This window comes from Petaurus breviceps, unplaced genomic scaffold, assembly GCF_028583685.1.
Source record: "Petaurus breviceps papuanus isolate PSGF00001 unplaced genomic scaffold, PetGlider_PUasm1.0 188, whole genome shotgun sequence".
NCBI classification, from domain to species: Eukaryota; Metazoa; Chordata; class Mammalia; order Diprotodontia; family Petauridae; genus Petaurus; species Petaurus breviceps.
Genome location: NW_027185804.1, coordinates 39,792,552 through 39,818,165, shown reverse-complemented (window position 1 = coordinate 39,818,165; position 25,614 = coordinate 39,792,552). Strand labels below are relative to the sequence as shown.

General features: G+C 34.9%; 2 protein-coding genes across 6 annotated transcripts; both read right to left on the bottom strand.

Moving 5' to 3' along the window:
• Positions 1-709: 709 nt before the first annotated feature.
• LOC138163493 (olfactory receptor 4C6-like) lies at positions 710-1,639 on the bottom strand. The gene has a single exon (XM_069090955.1). It carries the CDS (start codon positions 1,637-1,639, stop codon positions 710-712), a length of 930 nt encoding a protein of 309 aa, XP_068947056.1.
• Positions 1,640-13,324: 11,685 nt separating this feature from the next.
• On the bottom strand, positions 13,325-24,384 carry LOC138163492 (olfactory receptor 4C15-like). Of its 5 annotated transcripts, none has more exons than XM_069090951.1 (2): positions 21,452-22,347; positions 13,325-13,358 (listed from the first exon to the last, which is right to left on the bottom strand). In XM_069090951.1, the coding sequence occupies exons 1-2, from the start codon at positions 22,345-22,347 to the stop codon at positions 13,325-13,327; spliced, it is 930 nt and encodes a 309-aa protein (XP_068947052.1). The 5 variants fall into 5 exon arrangements, with proteins under 5 accessions (XP_068947052.1, XP_068947055.1, XP_068947054.1 ...); XM_069090954.1 differs by lacking the exon at positions 13,325-13,358 and adding an exon at positions 19,819-19,846; XM_069090953.1 differs by lacking the exon at positions 13,325-13,358 and adding an exon at positions 20,596-20,823.
• Between the last annotated feature and the right edge of the window lie 1,230 nt (positions 24,385-25,614).

Here is a 25,614-nt window from a genome sequence, read left to right as displayed (position 1 = left end):
TCTCTCTCTCTCTCTCTCTCTCCCTACCTCCCTCCCTCTCCCTCTTCATCTCCCTCTCCCTCTCTTTTTCCTTATTCCTCTTCCTCTCCCTCCCTCCTTCCCTCCCTAAAATTCCAGATAATTATAACTTGTATATAACATTCATGGGAAAACTAGAACTGGCTAGAGAAGTTGTAATGGGATTTTGACTTCTGTTAGTAAAAGGAGTATGAGAACAGGAGTATAAAATGTTGTTCAGAAGAAATCTTATTTCAGGCCTCATCCCAGTCATTAAGTGAACTCAGAAGAGAAAATAAAGGTAAAAATATTTTATTAGCATATCAAGGGAGTAAGGAGTTTGGTCTGGCCAGGGAGGATTTCCAACTGTTCATGTTGCTTTTAGAAATGGGGCAAAAAATATGAGTGGAACAACATATTAAGGCAAAATAATGTTGACTGATTGAAGTAATTATGAGGATATGGAATTAGTGTTGTCCTTACAGTATCATAGAGAAATGGGATTAGTGTGCACGGGCAAGGGTATATCCTGCCACTGACTCCTGCAGGTTGACTGAGACAATATTGAAGACTAAACAAGGTTTGAACATGGGGTCACTGATTAACTCTGCACAAAGGGTTGACTTTGTATACGAGAACTGTTAAATTAACTAAACTTCTAAATCGTTCATATTTTTTTCTTTATTTGAATAATTTGATTGTTGGATATATTTTATTGAAAAAGCAAAGTAAGTTTTGTAATCCAGAGTTTTCTCATGGCATTTTTAACCTCTGTATTCCTAAGGGAGTAAATCAATGGGTTTAACATGGGAGTAATCATAGTTACACACAGAGACACAGCTTTATCTATAGGAAAAGTGACTACTGGCCTCACATACAAGAATATACAAGGAACAAAAAATAAGACGACCACTGTGAAATGAGAGCTGCAGGTAGAAAGGGCCTTTCTCCTTCCTTCTGAACTACCACCCTTCAGGGAAGAGAGAATAACAACATAGGAGCCAATTAATATGAGGAAGATTGACAGACACATTACTCCACTGTTAGCAATGACTAAAAGGCCAAGAACTTGTGTGTCCATGCAGGCCAGTTTCAGCAATGGGAACAAATCACACATGAAGTGATCAATAACATTAGGGCCACAGAAGGGAAGACGGGCCATGAAGAGGAGTTGTATGGTGGCATGTATGGAGCCCCCCACCCAGGCTGCTGCCACCAACAGATGACACACACGAGGATTCATGATGGTCATGTAGTGCAGGGGTTTGCAGATGGCCACATAGCGATCATAAGCCATGACCACAAGGAGGATGATTCCAACACCACCAAAAAAATGATCTGCAAAGAGGTGAGTCAGACAGCCTTCCAGGGAGATGGTTATCTTCTCATAGAGCAAATCCACAACCATACCAGGAACAATTACTGAAGAGAAGGTAGTGTCCACGATGGATAAGAAGGTTAGAAAATAGTACATGGGTGATCTCAAAGTCTGGCTGGCTGTCATGGTTATGACAATCAGTAAGTTTCCTATAATTGTTATAATATAAATGATTAAAAAAATGACAAAGAATATTTTTCGAAGCCTTGGATTTTGTGTGAGGCCTAGCAGAACGAATTCAGTTACATTGCTTTTATTCTCCATTTTGGTCAACGCTCTGCCACATTCCTGATTCTCCCATAGTTTTATTGGTTCTTTCCTTTTCTCTTCATTTCTTCTTCTAATGACTGACACCTTGCCTATACCTTACCTAAAATCATCTAGTTATTTTAATTCCAAATTGAGTCAGTCATGAATCTTCTCCAAGAAACTACTTATTCTGTTAGGGGTGAATTTTGTACAGTGGGAAAGAAGAGATTCAACATCCTGAATGCGAAGGAGTGGGATTCATCTCTCTTTCATCTTAAAGGTAATTGGTGAAAGTAAAGTCCTTTCATGGAACTAGTTTTTCTGTAAGCGAAAAAAGAGAAAAATGAGTCAACATCATGGTTATCAATGATTAAAATCCAACATATTAGTTTAACTCCTAGTTATGTTGCAACTAGATATTTCTCATTTTAGATGAAATTGTAGATAAGTTTAATGAATAGGTGATTTTTAAGTCAAATGAGAAGGGATGTTCTGAAACTGGATTGAGATAAATGAGTAGGTAGAATAATAATTTTGGAGTCAGAAAAACTTCTTTCCTGCCTGCTTCCGACTATAGGACTCTGGACAAATCACTTAGCTTAAAAAGTACCTAGGTATTTCTGGAGAAGCTGCCAAGAACTGCATTAAATATATGGGTAATGGGAGTTTTCTTGTTAAGAGACTCTGGAATCCAATGAAATCATATGTCTGGTTAAAAAAGAAATGAAATATTCAGTGATTATGAGTAATAATAACAATAAATGATACTTTAAAGTTTACAAAATGTTTTATCAACAATGCCTAATTTAAACCTCAAAATAAATCCACCTAGCCACCCCTACATATATTATTAAAAAGGCCTGGAAGAAGTTACTGAGTCCCCTCCATACATGTTATTTAACATATCTGAGGTACTCACTGTTGAAAGGCATGTTAAGTGTGCTTTTCCAATTAAATTCCATTCCTCACATAGAAATGTTCTGATGTGTTTCTCTTCTTCTTAAAGACAATAACAGATAAAATTTAGGTAGTGATTTAGAGGTTATAATGCACTTCACTTATGTTACCTCATTGGATTCTCACAAGTATCCCGGTGTAAAGGTGAGGAAGTGGAGGTTAAAAGCAAATAATGTGTTCGGGGTTACATAGCTGGTACATATATGTAAGCTTATGGGATTTAAAAATCCTCCATGCCCCTTGAATTTGCTGATGTAGCAGGAAGGGGTGGGGCAAGAGGAAGCGCAAGCCCAGCTAGAGTGAGTGCAGCAGCAGCCGCAGTGGTGAAGGCAGAGGAGTGAACTCCTGTTTTGAGCCAGCCAGAATTTCTGCTAAGAACTCTTGCTGAGGACTGCCAGGGATGGGAACTGCAGGTGGTCAGAACTGCTGGGAGCATGCTTCCTAGATGCTGAGCAGTTGTGTGAGTGGGGAGAGGAGGATCTTTGACTGAGGTAGCCTGTTCTGTTTTGAAGGCTTGAGAATGTGGGTGTTTACTACATTAACTATGTGTGTCAACTTCATAACAACTGTGATGGCTTTGACTTTTTGGTTTTGGGACTCAGTTTTCTGGTATTTGAATAAATGTTCTAGCTTTATTCCTCATGTAGAGAGTCTGGTATATTTTGTGATTAATAACCATATTGGCATATTTATAGTTCCTGTAGGCATTGTGAATGCTGCATTGTTGATACAATATATTAGGCTGGAATAAAAGCATGTTTACCTGACCCTAAAGCTTGTACTTTATACACTATACCATGTAGTCATCATAAAATTCCAATACAAACAGTCCCTCTCTCTAAAGATGAGCTCACTTTATTAAGAGAATTTTTTTAAAAAGATATCTATTTAATGTGATTTTTAAGTTGTAAAGATTAAATAAATGAATCCCAATGAATCCCAATCATAATGAAATTAATCTGGATAAGAAAAATGTAGGCGATTGTACATTATCATGTGCTTTGAAAAAAAGCTAGGGCATCCCAGAGGCAGAGGTGAGGGAGGGAGAAAACCAGCAGACCCACAGAAACTCAGAATTTTAGATAAGGTAGGACCTCACCATTCCAGTAGTTAAACCTGTATTCTTAAAGAATGCTCCTCACCATTACATACCTGACAAAGGATTATTCTCCTGCCTCTGCATGGAGAATAATGAAGAGAACTACTACTTTTTCCTGCTCCTGCTCCTGTTCCTCCTCCCTCATCCTCTTTCTCCTCCTCCTCCTCCTCCTTTTATTCTTCTTCCTTCTTTTCATCCTCCTCCTTTTCCTCTTCCTTCTCTTCTTCCTCTTCCTCTTTTTTCTTTTCCTCCTCTTCCTCCTGTCCCTTCTCCTCCTTGTCTTTCCCCTCCTCCACCACCACCATTGCTACTGCTATGACAATGAATACAATAAATATTACTACCACACTACTTCCACTACTAGTCACCCATCACTATTCTGACCTTTCTAATATGATTAGATTACAATTTATGAAAATATTCCTTAATTGGTATGTCTAGAACCAAACACAGGACTATAGACGAGGTATGACAAGGTCAAAATATTGTGTAACTATCCTGTACATCTTCCTAGAAGCCAAATTTCTCTTGAACCACCCAAAGATTTTATAGCTATTTTATAGTTATGGCAATGTCATATGGTTGCCAGATTGAATTACAGTTTATTTAAATCTATAGATGTTTTTTAAGACAAGAACTAGACATCTAACTATGCTTTATTGATACATCTTAAATGGTGATTTTTAGTATAATATCACCCAAAGGCAAGACTTTACATTTAGCACTATTGAATTTAATCTTGTTAAATCCAGTCCAATGCTCTAAGCTGTCAAGAAAATTTTGAATCCAGGATCTAAATATCTTGCCATCCTATTCCTCTAACTCTTGTTTAATCTGAAAATCTGATTAATTTGCCATTTGCACTTTATCTGAATCATGATAACACTGCTAAATAGCATATATCCAAACACAGATACCTGCATAAACCCACTGGGTTCATAATCCCAGGTTGAATTGGAACAATTAACATGCCTTGATTACCACCACCAAACCACTCATGGATCCTTCTGTTATTGATCTATCTCTATTGTTGATCTTCTCAAAAAGAATAAAAAGAGATAGTTGATCAAAATCTTTGCTAAAATCAAGATTAACTAGACAAACTGTATCTTCAATTTTCCCCCATCTACACATCTAATAATCACATAAAAATAATGGAAAATAAGAATTTCCCCATATGTCTCATGCAGTTGAACTACAGAATGTTTAACTTGCCTTCCATCTCTGTCGCTTATCTAACTGTATAGGCAATGTGGTAGATTGACATTTATTCTGGACTTGGAATCAAAAGCCTTGCTCCATGTTTTCAAGCTTTTAAATAGCAGATCTACGGATTTGAGCAAAGTCACTTAGCAACTTTGGGCTTTAGTACCCTCATCTGTAATACGTGAAGATATACTAGATGTCTTGTAAGTACATTTCCATCACAAAATTGATGATACTACAAAGTAAAATGGAAACAGTTGACATTGTCAATCAGGCATTAAAAGATCCTTGAGTATTGGGATATTTCAGTGCAATGCCTTAGCAATTCCTTTGTATCATGTGGTGTTGTTTTGTTAAACAGTATTTTATTTATATTGGGGAGGAATCTCTTATAACTAAAAAACTTAAAGAAAAATCCATAGATCTAGTGATTATATCACTGAATTTAGGGAACCAGTCAATTGAATGATGTTCTGGAACCTTAGTTATCAAAATCTCTGTATCCAAGAGGTCAGCATTGAGTTCTCCTGAGAGAACTCAATGCTCATGGAGAATTTGGTCTCCTTCCAGATAGATTCCCAAGTGTTTCTTTTCCTATCTATGGGATCATAGCTTGCCAGAAAGTATAATATATACTTTCAAGAACTCACAGTTTCTCTCTCTGGATAAGATTGGTCAATGTGCTTTACACTGAATTAGAAGTCAGAATCCTACCTATTTTACTTTCAGTTTTTTAACTTTGGACAAATCACTTGATTTCCCAGAATTTTAGTTCCTTCTCAGGGAGAAGGTTCAATTGGAAGATATTTTTCCCTTCTTGCTCTTCTGATAAACTTACCTTTAAAGCTGGGTAAAACAGACACTGCTCCAGATGAAGACTGAGAATTGAATGGCTGCTTCAAAAACCGATATACCTATCTAAAACCCCATGATGGACTGTGAAGTAGGATTTGAACTATCCTACACCACTTGAGATGGGGAAAAAAGAAGAAAAATCAACTACAAGAATTTGAGAAATAATTTAGACACTGCTCAATTGGATTTTGTAATAAATCATAACTTAGCTTCCTAAGAACCTCTTTCCAGAAAGACAAGCAGTTAAAAAAAAATGTTTGTCTTGTGATGAAGGTGGAATGTCAGGAGCTTCCAATAATTACCTTCTGGATAACAATAGCATTAAATACTGTTTCATTGTTGCCGTGGTGTCCCATTGAGAATGTGTCTCCAGTGATTCGTGAGTTAATCAGTATGTGTGAAGTGGGGGAAGAACATCAGCTGAGTCAGGTGAACTTGGTAGACGCAAGAGAATAATCAGCTTATAGTTTCTACCGTCTAATAGGTGGTTATATAAAAAAGGAAACAGTTGAATAAAATATTGTGGCAACCATCAAATAATAGTGAAATCAGTCAATCTCTTCTTATTTTATAGAACTGAATGCTAAACATGTCCTGGCAGAGGAGAGCCTTGCTGCCCCAGCAGAATCTGATTCCCACTGGCAAGTATATTTGCCACCAAGGAATTACAAATATGTCCATAGGGATGATACTAAATGTACCTTTTGTGTTTGGTGTTCATAAATCCCAGAAAACAATCCCTAAAGATTTCTTACCTGTGCAGTAATATACTAAAACTACTTCTGGATTTGGAGTCAGAGAACCTAGGAACAAAACTCACATCTGTAGTTGTAGCGGCAAGCACCCCAGCTTCCCCAGGGTGTCTGCCAACACAGGTTCTTGCATCTGCTTTGATAAAGGAAAGCAACTCAAAATGGGTGAACAAGCTTATTTTAATCAGTCAAACATGTATCATTTACCTCATTTAGGGGAAAAAGTTCAGCACCCCGAACTTCAGAATATACAGACAATTATCAAGACAGAGAAACAGATCAAATAGACAGTTTTCCAAAACTGTCCAACCATTACATCCATAACAAATCAACATCTGGGTTTTTCAAAGCTGGGGGCGGGGAGGGAGGGGGTCTCTCAACAACCAACAGCTTCCCAGAGTCTGATATGATCAAATCACAGAACACTTCTCAAAGTGAGACCCCAAAACAAAGCTATACATCAGGGCTTATATAGCCTTCTCCTGGCTCAGAGAATGTAACAACCTTATTGACTCACTGGCCAATCAAGAAGTATCTACTGAAAAACAAGCCTCCCACCCCAGGCTCCAGGTGCACTTTAGCCTAGGGGCAGGGAAGATCTTAAAAATTTACATTCCCATTACAGTAGTTTATACCCTGTGTAACTTTTCTTTGATAGATTTATCTCTGTAGACCCAGCTATTCTCATTTATAAAATTAGAGAAAAAGCTTAAAATGAATGGATGGTTTGTAATGCACTTTATAGTACAAAATCCTATGAAATTCCATCATTTTTATCTGAACAAGAAGTTATAATGCTAGGTTACAAGAATCTTGCCACTGTTTCCTTCAATTCCAACAGTATTCTACAAAGGAAGAGTAGATTTGTTGTCTGATTTGAAAGGTATAAACAGATCTCATAACTCTAAAGAGCTTCTATAATACATATCACAATGACTGTAACTCCTCCAAGTAAATGTCATTATTATTATTGTAAATAATAATAAAAATAATTGATAATGTTAATAATATTATGGACACATAAGCCAATGGAAATTTTAGAATCATTTCTATGGACTTCGCTATTTGTGATTCCTTGGTTTCATATAGTCTTGCTAGTGGGGATTAAATTCTGCTAGGGCAGGAAGGATCTTCTCAGTCAGTGGAACAGGTCCAATTTTTTATTATCTGAAAACAGCAGGGAGCGGCTAATTTCACTGTAGTAGTTAGTTCTATATCATTATCATCACAATATTAAAATAACATGTACAACCTTCCAAGAACTGTGCAAAGTAATTTTCTAATATCATCTAACTGATTCTTATAACTCTATGTGACAGTTTTTAGTACCAGTTATTATCATCATTTTTCTGGTAAAGAAACCATTGCAAATAGAGATTAAATGAATTCCCAGGGGTCACACAGCTGGAGATCATCTGAGTACCTATTTGAACTCAAGTCTTCTGGGCTCCAGTGTTGGTGGTCTATCAACATTTTTAACTCCTCAAATTAAATATTAATATGTTTATTTATTTAAAAGAATAATAAAATTGAATGTCTGTATATGTTGGGTCCCTGCAATTTGTGTGACTTCTGGCAAATTAAATCAGATTTCTGAATATCCAGGGCATATCCTTTATGTCAAGAACATTTTCCCATTTTTACCTCATTTGTTATTTGATGTGAGATGTTGATCTATACCTTGTTTCTTCCAAACTGATTTCAAGTTTTCCTAACAATTTTTGTCAAATGTTGAGTTCCAGTCCCCAAAATTTGGATCATTAGATTTGCTATGATCATTTACTACTCTCTATTGTGGACTTAATTTATTCCACTCATTCACCACTCCATTTCTTAGATATTACCAGACTGTTTCCATGACTAACACTTTATAATATAGTTTGAAATACTAGCTTTACTGCCTTCCCTCACATTTTCCCCATTGACTCTTTTAATATGTGTGCATAGATGTGTGAATATATGTGTGTATATGTGTCTATAGTTACACATATACATATAGGTGTATATATTTATGTGAGAATGTTCGTGTGTATGTATACACATATATAGACATGCATTCCTTTTATTCTTCCAGACAAACTTTGTTATTACTTTTTCTAGCTCTTGAAAATATTTTTGGTTGTGTTGTTGGGACAGCACTCAATAAATCAATTAATTCAAGTAGATTAGTCATTTTTATTATACTGCCTCAGCCATAGTAACTGCAGCCATGAAATTAAACAACTATTGCTCCTTGGAAGTAAAACTACAGCAAATCTGGTCAGCATATCAAAAAGCAGAGATATCACCTTTCAAACAAAGTCTATGTAGCCAAAACTATGTTGTTGTTGTTGTTGTTTTCCAGTAACAATGAATGGGTATGAGAGTTGATTATAAGGAAAATCAAATGCCAGAAAATCAACTCTTCGAAATTATGGGACTAGAGAAGAGTTTTGAGAGACACTTGGACAGTAAGGCTATCAAAATAGTCAGTATTAAAATAAATTAATTCAAACTTCTCATTGGAAGGACAAATACCGAACTGAAGCTTAAATACTTTGGCCACAGAAGGAGAAGATAGGACTTATTGGGGGAAAAAAAAAAGCCACTGATGTTGGAAAAGGTTGAAGGCAAACGGAAAGAGGGACATCAGAGGATGAGATGGATAGATACCATCACAGAAATAATGAACATGACCTTGGACAGACTTTGAGAGATAGTGGACAATAGAAGAGCATGGAGTGGTATAGTTCATGAAGTCAGAAAGAGTTAAATAGGACTGAGGGACTGAAGAAAAGGAAGATTCATAAGTAAATAATATTTCTCCAGTTCACTAGATCTTTCTTTATGTGTGTGATATGTGTGTCTGTGTTTATACACTCCTGGGTTGTTCCTGGCAGATAAACTTGCAAAATTTTGTCTAACTTGTAGTTATTTTACATGGAATTTCTCTATATCCTCTTTCTGGGTTATTGTTAATAAATACAAACAACTGTGATTTACATGGGTTTATTTTATGTCCTGTAACTTTCCTAAAGTTGTTTACGGTTTCAGTTATTTTTAGTTGATTCTTTTTAGGTTTCTCTAACTATACCATTATATAATTGGCAGAGTATCATAGTTGTATGCATTAACTATTTTTATTCATTCAATTTCTTTTTCTGGTCTTATTGCTACAGGTAGCATTTTAAATATTATATTGAATAACAAGGGTAGTGATCATAAATATCTTTGCTTCATCCTTGATCTTACTGGGAAAATTTCTATTTTTAGCTCTATTACAGATGATGATTACTCTTATTTTTAGATAAATACTAAATATTATTTTAAGAAAGGTTCCATTGAGTTCTATGCTTTGTACTATTTTTTCCCAAATAGGAACGGGTGTTGTATTTTGTTAAAAACTTTTCTGTATGTATGAAAATAATCATTTTTTATTGTTTTGTTATTGATGTGGTAAATTATACTTAAAGTTTTTTTTTTCCCTTAAAAACTGTTCTTATATTTCTGGCATAAATCCTACCTGGTCATAATATATGATCTTTGTGATACATTTCTAGAATTTCCTTTAAACTCTTTCATTTAAAATTATATTAGGTAAATTGGTCAGTAATTTCCTTTCTCTGTTTTTTATCTCCTGGCTTACTATTAAAGTCATAATTGTTTCACAAAAGGCATGCATGTGTGTACACACACTTATCTAGAAGCACATATGTGTGTATATGCATACATACATATGTGCATATACATACATATATAAATTTGGTTCTTTATATTTTTATAAGTATTCTTACCTTATAATATTGTCACTTTTACTTGCATATATTTGGGCAAAATGATTCCCATTGCTTTAATTTCATCTTTATTGTAGTACATTCATCCTTTTCATTTTTGATACCATTAATTTGGTTTTCTTTATTTAATGAAAGTAACCAATGATTTGTCTATTTTGTTGTTATTTTTCAAAAATACTAGTTCATAGTTTTATTTATTAATTAATTGCTTGTTTTTGCTTTTTATTATCAAATATATTGATCTCACCTTTGCTTTTCAGGATTTCTATTTAAGTGCCTAAATTTAGATATTTAATGTGTTCCTTTTTATCTTTTTTTAAGTTGCATGCCCAATTCATTTATTAACTCTTTTTCTCTTTTATTGATGTGCACATTTACAGACTAAAATTTCCCCCTTATGCACCGTTGCAGCTGCATACCATAAATTTTGATATGTTGTCGCATTGTTGTAATTTTTTACATTAATTTATTTTTAATGTTCAAAATTAACTTTCATAATTTTTCAAATTTGCTTCTCTTTCTGTAAACTCCCCTGTCCCCATGATGGATTATTATATAGAGTATACATATGCATTCCGATTAAAATTATTTTCAGTTAGTCATGTTGTATAGAAGAATTAGAACAAAGAAAGAAAAAAAGGAAAACAAAACAAAAACAAGAAAAAAGAAAATAGTCTGTTTTGCTCTGCATTCGGATTCCAGAGTGGATGGCATTTTCCATCATTAGTGCTTTGGAATTGTTTTAGGTCCTTGAATTTCTGAGAAGGGCTAAGTCTATTAAAGTCAGTCATCACACAATGTAAGTGTTACTGTGAACAATGTTCTCCTGCTTCACTCAGTATCATTTCCTATGAGGTTTTTCCAGGTTTTTTTTTTCCCTGAAGTCTCCCTCATCATCATTTCTTATATGACAATTGTATTCCATTACATTCATAAGCACAATTTGTTCAGCCATTCCCCAACTGATGGGCATTGCCTCAATTTCTAGTTCTTGCCCACCACAAAAAAGTTGCTATTAATATTTTTGTACATTTCTCATTTTTATGAGCTCCTTGGGATGCAACCCCAGAAGTAGTATTGCTAGGTAAAAGGGTATGCACATTTTTATAGCCCTTTGAACATAGTTCCAAATTACTCTCCAGAATGGTTGGATGAGTTCATGGCCCCACCAACAATGCATTAGTGTGCAAATTTTCCCATAAATTCTCCAACATTTATCATTTTCCTGTTTTGTTAATGGCAAGCAAAGAAGTATTTTACACCTTGTTTCAACAATTATTTAACACACAAGTAGTTAACACTTTGTTTCAGTTCATGATTGTATCAAGTATTAAGATCCAGAACTTGTGAATTCTACTTGTGAACCCAAGAACTTGTGAACTCCAGCAATAGGAAGGGCAGGAGCTATTGACTATATATAAGGAGAGGCCCAGGCTGAAGAGAACAGAGCTGAGAAGGGAGTTCTTGTGATGGAGAAGAAAAATAAAACTTGTGGTATCATGGCACTCTATGTTTTTCTGTTCTGTCTGTGTTGATGTTTTTTGTGAAACTTTGTACGAAAGCCCTGGGACCTTACTGGAAGCCCTGAAGGAGGATTTTCTGGTGGTCTGTTTACAGAAGTCCTGGAGGAGGGATTCAGAGGTCTTGGGCTTTACTGATGATTTGTGTTGAGTTCTCAGACCTTTTTTATGGGTCTGTGTTGATTTCTATGTTGATGATTTGTGTTGATTTATTGGACATTGTTTCTGGGTCCCTGTTGATTTCACAGGCAGATAGTGAATTGATGATGGTGCCGGCAATGAGCATGAATGTTGTTTGACTCTGTGAAGTGATATCTTCCCAAAACAGGAACTGTGAAAGACGTGAGGGTCAATGGGAACTGGACAAGACACTGGATGAGGAACTGGACAAGGAGCTGAACAAGGAACTGGGAACTGCCTGCCTTTGAACTCAGGTAACAGTTGTGTAAATTCAGGCAGGATCTGGGACCATGGAAGAGGAACCATGGAAGCTGAGAGCCAGCCTCAAGTCAAGATGAAAGAAGAATTTATTTGGATAATGTGTATTGATTGATTGAGAAATCATACTTTACTCTGACCTAGGGGTGGAGAACTTTGGACTTTGTACTTTGTGTCCATTAAGGGGACAAGCCTCTTTAAGGATGATTGAATTAAGGATTTACTAAATGATTAAGTTACTAAATGATTGTTACTAAACAAATGTACTTTATTTAAAACTACATGACCACTTTGGTGAAACCTATGTGGCCATTGTAGTGATAAGTTGTTATGCCATAAAATTGTGAAAGCTAGAATTTGATTTCTGTGAATGTTTTGTCTTAGTTTGTTATAGAGAGTTCATTATACTGTGTAATCAGAAACTTGAAAGCTGTTCACAGCAGCAGTCCTCTGGAAAGTTGCTCATGCATGGCTTTACAGTCATGTGGGCAATATGATTGGTGTGATGTGGTACCTTACAATCGTTTTGATTTACATCTCTCTAATCAATAGTCATTTAGAGTATTTTTTCATGTAACTATAGATTGTTTTAATTTCTTCTTCTGAAAACTATTGTTTCATAGCTTTTAAGCATTTATCAAGTGGGGAATGATGTATATTCTTATACATTTTCTCAGTTCTCCATATATTTTAGAAATGAGGCTTTTATCAGAGACACTACTTGAAAAATTTTTTCCCCAGTTTTTTCTTCCCTCCTAATCTTGGTTGCATTGCATTTTTTGTGCAAAACCTTTTCAATTTAATGTAATCAAAATTATCCATTGTGCAATTCATATTGTTTTTTGATCTCTTGTTTGGTCATAAATTCTTCCATTCCCCATAAATCTGAGAGATAAACTAACCCTTGCTCTCCTAATTTATTTATAGTATCAGCCTTTATATCTAAATTGTGTCCCCTTTTGGATTTATTTTAGTACATAGACAGTGCTCTATGCCCCGTTTCTATCATATTATTTTCCAGTTTTCCCAGAAGTTTTGTCAAATAATGAGTTCTTATCCCAGAAGCTGGCCTCTTTGGGTTTATCAAACAGTAGATTATTTTAGTCATTGACTACTGTGACTTGTGTCCATAACCTATTCCACTGATTGATGCTTCTACTTCTTAGCCAGTACCAAGTGATTTTGATGTTTGTTGGCTTACAATACAATTTAAGATCTGTTATGGCTAGACCACCTTCCCTAGCATTCCTTTTCATTAATTCCCTTGATATTTTGTACATTTTGTTGTTCCAGATTAATTTTCTTATTATTATTTCTAGCTCTATAAAATATATTTTTTGTAGTTTTATTGTTATGGAACTGAAAAAAATTACTCACATACCATTGCCATTTTTATTATACTAGCACCTCATTCCCACAAGGAACTGATGTTTTTTTTTTTCTTCACCCAATTATTTAGATCTGACTTTATTTGTGTGAAAAGTGTTTTGTAATTCCTTTCATATAGTTCCTGGGTTTGTTTTGGAAGGTAGAGTCCCAAATATTTTCTAATGTCTTCAGTAACTTTAAATGGAATTTCTCTTTCCTATCTCTCACTGTTCAACTTTTTAACTAATACTTGGAAATGCTAAAGATTTTTGTGTATTAATTTTGTATCCTGCAACTTTGCTAAAGTTGTTTATTATTTAAGTAGTTTTTTTTTTACTTGATTCTCTAAGTATATCATTGTATCATCTGCAAAAGAGGGATAATTTAGTTTTTTTTTTATTTTTCTTCTAGTTTTTTTTTCTTTTCCTATTCTAATTCCTTCAGTTTCTTTTTCTTTTCTTTTCTTATTGCTTCATTCTCATTTATCTTCCCAATTTTTCCTCTACTTCTTTTATTTGGTTTTCAAAATCCTTCTTAAGGTTCTTTGTGGCCTTTAACCAGCCAATATTTTTCTTTGAAGCTTTTGATGCAGGAGTTGCGACTTCACTGTTTTCCTCCTGTTCCATGCTTTGATCTTTTTTGTCCCCAAAATAGGAGTGTAAAGTTTTACAATTTTCTCCTGCTTCAGCTCTGGTTTTTTCATCAAGATGCTGGAACATACTCTATTTCATTGAATGACTATATATTTCCCTGAAGCATTATATTCAGTTTTGCTGGGTAGGTGATTCTTGGTTTCAATCCTAGCTGCTTTGGCCTCTGGAATATCACATTCCAAACCCCTTGAGCCCTTAAGTTAGAAGCTGCTAGGTCTTGTGTTATCATGATTGTGTTTCCACAATACTCAAATTGTTTCTTCATGACTACTTGCAGTATTTTTTCCTTGACCTGGTGTAATGGGAATGTAAATTTTAAAGATCTTCCCTGCCCCTAGGCTAAAGTGTACCTGGAGCCTGGGGTGGGAGGCTTGTTTTTCAGTTGATACTTCTTGATTGGCCAGTGAATCAATAAGGTTGTTACATTCTCTGAGCCAGGAGAAGGCTATATAAACCCTGATGTGTAGCTTGTTGAGAAGTGTTCTGTGATTTGATATGGATTCTGGGAAGCCGTTGCCCAGAGCCCCCCAGCTTTGAAAAACCCAGATGTTGATTTGGTATGGATGTAATGGTTGGACAGTTAGGAAAGCTGTCTACTTGATCTGTTTCTGTCTTGATAATTCTACCTGTATACTTTGAAGTTCAGGGTGCTGACCTTTTCCCCCTGAACGAGGTAAACGATATATGTTTGACTGATTAAAGTAAACTTATTAACCCATTTTGAGTCGTTTTCCTTTATCAAAGAAGATCCAAGAACCTGTGTTGGCAGCAAACTCTGAGGATGCTTGGGGTGCTTGCCGCTACACCTGGGAACTCTGGAATTTGGCTATAATATTCCTAAGAGTTTTCTTTTTCTAATCTTTTTCAAGAGGTGATCGATGAATGTTTTTAATTTGTATTTTGCCCTCTGGTTCTAGAATGTCAGGGAAATTTTACTTGAAAATTTCTTGAAAGATGGTTCCTAGGCTCTTTTTTTTTCTCATGGTTTTCAGGTAGTCCCATAATTTTTAAATTATCTCTCTGGATCTATTTTCCAGGTCAGTGTTTTCTCCAATGAGATATTTCTCATTGATTTCCATTTTTTTTAGTTGTTTTCTTCTATTTTATAGTATCTTGATTTCTCATAAAGTCCTTTGCTTGTATTTTCTCCAATATAATTTTGAAGGAATTGTTCTCTTCAGTGAGTTTTTGAAATTCCTTTTCCATCTGGAAAATTATTTTCCTCATTGGTTTTCTGGATCTCTTTTGTCATTTGAGTTAGTCTATTTTTTAAAGCGGTATTTTCTTCAGTATTTTCTGGGTCTCCTTTAGCAAGCTGTTGACTTGCTTTTCCTTATTTTCTTGCAACATTCTCATTTCCTTTCCCAATTTTTCCTCCACTTTTCTTACTTGCTTTTCAAAATCCTTCTTGAGCTCCTACATGGCTTGTAACAAATTCATATTTTTCTTTGGAGCTTTTTTTATTTTTGTAGGAGCTCTGACTTCTTTGCATTGCTCCAGGTCCATGGTTTTATCTTTTTTGTCTTCCAAAAAGGAATCTATGGTCTTATTTCTTTTCCTCTGTTTGCTCATCTTGCCAGTCAATTACATGACTTTGAGCTCTTTGCCACAGAGAACTCTGCTTCCAGAAAGGAGAGAACTTTGTCCCAAATAGCTGGGGTTTTTTGCAGCTGTTGGAGCCATTAGCAGTGTGCCCTCACTGCAGCCCCATCAAGTTCTGGCACACTGGCCACAAACACCAGGACCACTACCCAAGACTATGATCCAGATCCAAGCAAGTCAAAGCAAGAGTGATTCCCCTCTGAATGAAAGCTTGATCTCCAGGCCAGGAGCTCTGGGAGCAGGCAGCTATGTGGCAGTAGGTGCAGTCTCTGTGCCTCTGCCACTTCTCCCCCCAGGGGCAGGGACAGGACCAAGTTCTTCAGTCACCCAGTACCAATAGTGTTCCCCACTGATCTTTTACTTTCGCTTTGGTGTTTATGGGTTGAGAAGTATGGAAACCACCACAGCTGCTGGTGATTCACTCTCATGAATTATTCCCAGACTGCTGGTGGTTGGGGCTGCCCTGGGGCTAGAACTGTATGTCTCACACAGGAGTACCCTTGGTCCCCAGTCTGGTATGATAGACCCTTTCTATTGGCCAGCCAGGTTGCCTTTAGGGGGATATTTGTTTCTTTCTGTCACTTTGTTGGTTCTGTAACTCTAAAATTGTTTAGAGTCATTTTTTTTTACATGTATTGGAAGTGATTGGAGGGGGAGCCAAGGCCAAGTTTGTGGTTTTACTCAGACATCTTAGCTTCACCCTCAACCCCCAGATGAAGCTTTTAATGCTAATACAATGATTGCCTGAAAACTGAAATAGCTGTTTCAGTACATTTTATATATTTTTGGACCCCAAAATAAATGCAGATAACTATCTAGTATGTTAAAATAGCAGAGATTTAATGGCAATAAAATATACACATGTTATAAATAAATCTATATATGTATAGGGAAAGGGCAAAGATTTTAAAATAGGTTTAAAACCAGATATGGTATCCACCCAAAATATAATTTCTTATACTCCTTTTTTATTGTAAGGTCCTTGATTAAATGATTTCTGTTGCTGCTGCAGTAGTACACAGAAAATTTCATGTTCACTAAGTGTGAACACAGGAAAATAGCTTCTTCATGTTGCTTTGCTTAAATAGCAATTCTGTAATCGTACTATATGTAATTATTCTTTTCTTTTGACTGTCATTTCAAAAATATATATTTTTGCCTTGGGCAAGTTACTTAACCCCAGTTGCCCTCCAGAAGGCAATATGTGTGTGTGTGAGTGTGTGTGTGTGTGTGTATTCTGATTATTATCATGAATTTTTAATACTACAAAATAAAGGATAAATATCTGATGTTCTACAATATAATATATTTCCATGACTAAAAGAATATATTCGTTACACATAGTTTTGTGAGGTGCTTGAGCTTTTATTTTTGCTAGCATGATCTTTAATATCATTTATATTTATATAAATATATATCTTATATCCATTTAGACTATTTTGTGGAATTTGGTGTATGATGTTAGACCAAGCTCAATTTTTGAAAGATCATTTTTCCAAATTCTCTAGATATCTTAATTAATTAGGAAGTTCTTTCTTAGGGTTTTTTTTTTCTTTCTGTAATACTGTTATTTATTTCTGTTACTTCTGATTCTCTATTGTCTATTCTTCTTAAGTTATTTTTAATTATGTAATATTATTTTGATAACATGCTTTATAATACAATTTAATTCCTTTTCCCTTCATTTCCCCTTCATCTTTAACCTTTGTCTTGTTTCCATTAATATTCTAGATAATTTGTTTTTCCAAACTAACTGTGTTACCATTTTATCAAAATCTACAAAACATCTCCTTAGCAATTAAATTGGTATAGCTTTAAAAGTATGAATTAATTTTGGTAGTATTATCATATATATTTTATTGGCCTGGCCTAGTCACAAACCCTAAATATTCTTCCAACTATTTAAGTTGTTCTATGTAATTTTTTTAGAACATTTTGTAATGGAATATATATGTATATATATATACACAGACACATGCACACACACGTGTGTGTGTGTGTATGTGACCATATGTGCTTCAGTAGAGTAAACTCGAAATGCTTTACACATCCCATAGTTTTGTGGAATAGGTTTTCCTTGTCTATCATTTGCCTCATGGATATGGTTATTCTCATGCAGAAAAGCAGTTGATTTTTGAAGCTTTATTTTATAGTCTGAAATTTTGTTGAAATGAGTGCTTCAAATAGTATATTCCTGATTCTCCGACATTTTTGAAGTATATCATCATATCATTAGAACACAGGAGCAGTTTTATATCTTACTTGACAATATTTATATTTTTAATTGCATTCTCCTATCTTTTTATTGATCCTAGCATTTCCAGGGGAAAAAAGCATAATAAATATAATATTCAATATCCTGGCTTTACTCTGGTATTTAGTGCAAAAATTCTAGTGTATGCTCATTACACTTGATATTTGCTTTTGGTTTTAAATTGATGGATTTATACACACACACATTCTATGTTTATATTCTATAGGGATTTTAGCATAAAGGAATGTGATACTTTTCAAAGGCTTTTTTTAAATTAAATGAGAAGAATGTGTGATTTGGGATGTTTTGGTAATTAATATTATTAATTTCATTTTTTATTTTCCTAAGATTTGAAGCATCCTCTCATACCTGCTATAAACCACAACTTGGTGAATATTTTCTTTGATAAATATAAATTATCTGATATGATATTTTTAAATTTAGTATATTTTAATCATGCTTAAAATTTAAAAGGTAATGAATTGAGATTCATTAATGATATTCCTCTAGAGTTATTTTCTTTTGTGTTTTTTCTTCACTGGTTTAGATATTGGGGCTATATTTATTTTTTCAAGTAATATTGGAAGGACATTTTCTCAGCTACTATGTATGTGTATCTGTGTGTGTATATGAATATATAGATATAGCTATATATACTATAACGTAGAGTGATTAGTACATATATAATATGTATACATAATTGTACATATATTTATATACATATATGTATATATTTTTTAGATTATTGTATGATGGTGTGAAATTTATCATGATTTCTTTTTTGTATGTCCACAAGTCATGTATTTTATGATACTTGTGTGTGTGTGTGTGTGTGTGTGTGTGTGTGTGTGTCTGAGTATTTCCTCCTTGTAATCAGCATTTAGCTGACTGGTTTAATCTTAGATCACTTTTTTTTTCCTGTTTGATAATGTGGTTAACTTTACTCACTCCCTGTCCCAGAAAATCTTTGCTGTTAATCAGGACTCATCAAAGGTCACTGACAGCATCTAAACCATCATGTATTTAAGTCATTTTAGGACTTTAGATTTTATCCAATGAGCCTGGAGACATGAAAATATAAAATCAGTTAAATATCACCTAATCCAATAAATTACTTTTGAATTTATTTTTCTATTCAGCTTTGTTCCGTGGTTAAAGAATGAAGAGAGGAAATGATTGGTGTCCAAATGATGAAGGCTTATAAAGATGAAGACAGATGATGGAGGGCATATATGTCTTGCCTTTTAAGGCATTCACTTTTTGAGACTCAAAGGGTCAAACTTGATTTGTTATTTTCTACTTGTTCTCCTTTATAAAAATATGTTATCAAGAATGAGATGGATTCTTAGATTCAATCCTCATCCTCTTGGAAGCTACAAGAAGACAACCTGCTAATGATTCCTTTTATTAGACTCAATCTACACCCATAACATCAGTTCATGGTATCCTGAGACTCCTTACTGATGTTATGATTTAAATGGTCTTACTTCAAGAATTTTATGTCTAACATATTCTGATTTTCTACCCTCTTAACATGAATAGTGGACATAGAAGGAGACTTAGGATAGGAAGGAGTTTTTTCTTCTATTACCATGCAAAAAATACTCCCATACAGTCCAATTGACTTTTAAAGATTTAAATGAAACCTACACCAGGAGTGTGAAGTATTGGGTCTACATTGAGATCACTTCTAATGTGACCATGTGACCTTTTCAAGTTACATCAATATTCTGGGCCTCAGTTTCCTCCTGTTTAAAATCCATTTCTCTTGGTTGTCACAAAATCAGAGAACATCAGAATTAGAAGCAACCTTGGAGTCAATCTACTCTATCTCATACTTGTACAGTTATCCCTCAATTTCCAACATGCCCATAACACTTAGAATAACTGTTATATTGTGTTTACTTATAGCAAATACTCTTGGTTTCCCTGTTAGTTGCTGGAAATTCAATTATTCTTTAGAAGACGTCAATTGTTAATAACCACTCTGAAATTCTGTGTTTTGTATTAGTCATTTCCTCTGCAGCCCTGACATTGATTTTTCTGTGTTCTTAGCTCTTTTTAAAAATAGTTCAACCTTCTGTGTTCTATTTTTTGACATGCAAGAAAACACTTTTTTATTATTTTTTTATCAATGTGTTATGTTTTGGTTAATGTTATTTCTCACGAAAACTGACAGCATATCCAAAATAATAAAACAAGTCCTTGGTATTTATTTTTCACTGCGGGTCTAATCTTAGATCCTTTTTTTTTTTATTCTATTTGATAATGTGGTTACCTTTACTCACTCGCTTTCCCAGAAAATCTTTGTTGTTTATCAGGACTTATTAAAGGTCACTGACAGCATTGAAACCATCATGTATTTAAGCCAAGATGCTATTTAATTTGTTCTTCCTTAACAACAAGTCAGAGCCCAAGTTGGGCTATTCTGCACAAACATAGCATGTTCTTTGTAGGGGGATCATCACTAGGAAAGGGTTGTTACAAACACCTTAGCTTCCTACTCCTTGCAATGAGTTTAAAACTCCATTTACCTTGTAGTACCCCAACACAGATTTTTAAAACCCTTTGGGGAATTATTAAGTTATGCTTTTGCTAAGTTTAATGTTTTCTCCAATTCTTTCCGTTGCTGATTTCCTTGAGTAGTCATCCTTTGGATTGTATCCTCTTCTGTGGCACTTTTATTTCTTTTTAGTTCTTCCCTTGCTCAGTTCTGCAGATACTTGCGGGTCTCATTTATTTGGTACCTGGTGAATTACTTGTAAAATCTTTCTGTTTAGAAGGAGGACTAGTTGCCTTCTCATGAACTGTTTGAGTGTTAGTGCCACAGGGGGTAGATGAGAAGAGGATGTGATGAACAGGAGAGCTGGACTTGAACTTCCTCAACTGCCTTTCCCTGGTGTCACGGAGATCTGTGTTCTATTTCCTTTCTTTTTTTTTTTTTAACTTTTTGGAGAGGAAGGCAGGGGAGTCAGGGTTAAGTGACTGGCCCAAGCTCACATGACTAGTTGTGTGTGTGTGTGTGTGTGTGTGTGTGTGTGTGTGTGTGTGTGTGTGTTGTGTCTGAGGCCAGCTTTGAATTCAGGTACTCCTGACTCCAGGGCAGATGCTATATTTACTGCACCACATAGCCACCATGTGTTCTGTTTTCTAAGATACATTACACCTAAATCAGAAGGTTAATGAATCTCTCTTGCATTAATATGTGTTTTTATAGAACATTATCTTTTAGATTATTGTGTAAAAATCTCCTCTGACTCCCTATCCTACAAAAAAAAACAAACAAACAACAATATTGCTTCCTTCAAACTCTCTATTTTTCAACAGAAATTGTTGTTCCATTCCAAAACCTCCTCATAGCACTCTTCACTTCTGTGTTTCGAAAAGTGTAGATCAAAGGATTTAAAGTGGGGGTCATGATGGTATAAAATATTGCTATAGTTTTGTCAGAAGAAAGAGTAGAAGGAGGCCGTACATATACAAATATGCATGGGACAAAAAACATAACCACAACTGTTATATGGGAGCCACAAGTAGAGAGGGCTTTGCGTCGTGCCTCTGTGCTGTATGTCCTCAGAGAGTGCAGAATGACTCCATAAGAAACGAGCAAAATAAAGAAATTTATAATACATATCAACCCACTGTTGGCCACAACCATTAGACCAAGAGCATGAGTGTCAGTGCAGGCCAGTTTCAGTAAAGGATACAAATCACAAAAAAAGTGATCTATCACATTGGGGCCACAGAACGGTAATGGGATAATGAAGACCATTTGGATGGTGGAATGAAGAAAGCCTCCTAGCCATGCCACCCCCACCAGGAGCCAACACAGGTGTCGACTCATGATGGTAACATAGTGCAAAGGCTTGCAGATGGCTACATAGCGGTCATAGGCCATGGCTGCGAGAACGATCACCTCAGCCCCTGCAAAGAAATGCTCTGCAAAAAGCTGTGCCATACACCCTCTGAATGAGATCATCTTCCTTTCACAGAGGGAATCGACTATAACTTTTGGAGCAATGGCAGATGAGAAGCAGGCATCCAAGAAGGAGAGAAAGGCTAGGAAGAAGTACATAGGTGAGCCCTGAAGAGAGGGAGTACAAATGATGGTCACAGCAATAAATAAATTCACCCCTAGAGCTGTGAGGTAGAAAAACAGAAATATTACAAATATTATTTTCTGAATATCTGGATTCTCTGTAAGTCCCAAGAGGATGAATTCAGTTACTTGGCTTTGATTGTCCATAATTAGGTGGCTTGAGTGTCTTGGTGATCACAGAGTACCTGGATAAACACAGGCACAGACACAGGCACAGACACAGACACACACACACACACACACACACACACACACACACACCAGAGAGACAGAGAGAGACTTTTAAAAAAGAATTCAGACCTGAAAATTTGAAAAATGCATTTTCAAAAGACACTAAAAACATTTTCTTTAACATTTCTGTCTAACACATGCAAACCTACGCTATCATTCATAAAAGGGGGGGGAATGTATTACTATGAGATTTTTCTCTGTTGTATCCATACTTTATATAAACATATAGGGATAAAAACTCATGAATATTAGATAGAATATTGAGAAGGTAGTAGTGAAAGGTGGCTTGGAACCCAGGGCTTGCATTAAGCAGAGGTTTATTGGGCAGTTGAAGTATGTAGAATTTGCCAAACAAATATAAATTAGAGGGATTTTTTTTTACAATTTTATTTCTCAAAAAGGTGATTTAGAGCTTGGGACATTGCTATGGAGGGTAGTAATATGAAACCTATGAGAGATCTGAGCAGCCTGATAGCTATGTGACAATAATGTCCAACAAGGTTAACAGAGCTTGAGGAACATTTTAAAAAGGGAAGAAAGAATTGGAAAGGAAAAGTGGAAGGGATTTGAACAAAAGAATAATTAAATAAAATTGGTCTACTTCAATATTTGCTTCAAGTCTTGCCCTACCTAATCTGATCTCATTTTCCATAGGAACAAATATACAATGATCCAACTTTGACATGTTACTAGTATCTTACATGAGATTATTTACTGCAGAACATCCTTATATGTTAAATCTTCATTCTGAGTGATTTAGGATTTATTTTACAGTGAAGATTGAGAATTCAGAGGAAGTGGGTTTGGAGGTTGTTTGTGAGAGGAAATGCTTGTAGGAGAAATAAACAGCCATTGCTTTATTGTTGTGACCTCCAAAGCAGAAATGTGAATTTTGCCATCTACTATGATTTCTCTGAGAAGTTAATGAACTCATTTCCCCATGAGTTACTGGATAGATTATTCTGAAGGATCCAATTAGTTGTTGTGTGCCTTCTAAAAATAATAATTCTTACTCAACTTCTCCCTAATAAGTCTCTAAACGTGTTTACTTCACGAGTAGGAAAGTTTTCACTCATCTACCTAAATGTTTTTGCCTAATCAAATTTTTAAGCACTATGTAAATGCTAGCTACTACTATTTAAAACTCCACCTGAATATTACATGTAGGTCATGAATTAAATCCTTTTGATCATAGTACATATTACCGAATTTAAAAAAAAATCACCAAATAGATTAAGGAACATTTTATAATAGTAACTGTGCTTTCTGTGTTGTTGTTTATTTTTCCTTCCCTTCTATAGAACTTTAGCACATACCCATTTGGCAAACTTCCAGGTAGTTCTCAGCTTTATTTTTTCATCTATGAAATGTTAATAATAATAATTCTGGACTCTAATGTAGTAACTTTTCTGAATCTCCAATTTGATAACTTGTAATATTTTGCAAACATTGTTCAACACAAAATCTCTTATAGTAACCATAAATATATTATTGTTGTAATTACTATTTCATATAACAAAGATTTATATATCATTTGGTCCTCATAACTGAATAATACGGCAGTAAGGGTATTATCTCATTTTATACTTGAGGAAACTGAAAAAAGAGTGTTTAACTGACCTGCCTATCAACAGAGAGCATTTTATCAAATGAGACATTTCAACACAGGTCTCTGTTGATAACAAGTTCAGATCACTTTATATTACACCTTTGACTATCTCCTAGTTTGTCATCATTCAAAATTAAGACTGTGAGTATGCCCAGGTAAAATTAAACACACTCCAAAAAATTAGAAAATAATGGCCTTTATCAGAAGGGGAGCTAAAATTGACAACTACTCCTGGAAAAGTCCAGAATTGTGTTTATTCATAATTCTAATGCCTAAGTCATTTACATAATCCATAGAATCGGCACATAGTTGACTGAAGGGTCCACACCACTCACAGATCTCATTTAACACATGAAATGGACTCAGTCAGATGCTGTAACTTCCATGATTTCTCAAAAGTTCTTAGTGTTGGAACAAAGATTAGCACCCAGGGCTTCTGAATTTTTGGTTTCTTAAAGTAATAAATTATTATAATAATAGCTGCTAACTACTAGAATGTGGGGTCTTCCCTATCCACCTATCTTCCCTGACATTCCTGTTATTATTTAATCCAGAAACATAAAATTCATGTTTCATCAGGAAATCTTTAAACCATAGAGTTTCTCAAGCAAATACAGTATTCTCATAGTCTTAAGAAAGGACAGTAATCCATACCTTATGCCTCAAAAGCTGGTGCTTAATCCTTGCCTTCACCACCATCACCTCAGCATTCTTTGCTTCTTTCTCTGTGTCTGACTTTTTCTTCTGTTTCTCTGTCTTTATCTTTGTGTCTTTAACTCTCTAATCTGTCATTTCTCACCTTATTTTGATGCAGTTATCCACTTGTGAAATTATTGACTTTGTCTTGCTTTCCTTGTGTGGATAAAATAATATCAGGGAACATGATGTTATGATGACTATTTGCTCTCTTACATTTCATAAAGCATGGCATAAAATTATAACTGACCTTTTAGTAATGCTTTAAATTTGAAAAAAAAATCACTCATTATCTAATTCATGAATCACAATATGCCTATTAAAGAATTACTATAAGCCTTATTTTGCTGATGAGAACCCTGAAATTCAGAGAGCTTTAAGTTACTTGTCTCTAGAAAACATAGCAAAAGAAAAAAAAAATCAGAAGACCATTTGACCCAAATTCCAATGTATAACATTTCCTCTGTGCAGTTAAAGAATAACAAAGAAATAATCTATTTACCATTAAACCATTCCTTCCACAAGTGATATGATAATAAAATCACTTGTAAGTAAAAGGTTAAAGTAAAAAAAAAAAAGAATACTATGTTGACTTGCTATTAAATCAATCACATCAGAACCTCTGTATCCCATCCTTAATCCATTCTTAGAACATGAATAACAAATAAGTATTTGAACTGGTTTAAGCTGCAAGGGGAATCAAATTCTAATACTTACTTCAAGGATCTGTGACTTGATTGAAACATACACTTCTTTCCCTAGTGCAGACTGCAAACCTTTGAAGACAGTCTGTGAGTTGTTGCAGACAAAGTAAAATAAACCTGGTGATCAGCCTTCTGGACATAAACTTTTTGTTAGCTTGGTCTTTTGTCAAGTGA

Coding starts and splice junctions, on each gene's coding strand:
- LOC138163493 (XM_069090955.1), bottom strand. CDS start 1,639: ATGGAGAATAAAAGCAATGTAACTGAATTCGTTCTGCTAGGCCTCACA.
- LOC138163492 (XM_069090950.1), bottom strand. CDS start 22,347: ATGGACAATCAAAGCCAAGTAACTGAATTCATCCTCTTGGGACTTACA.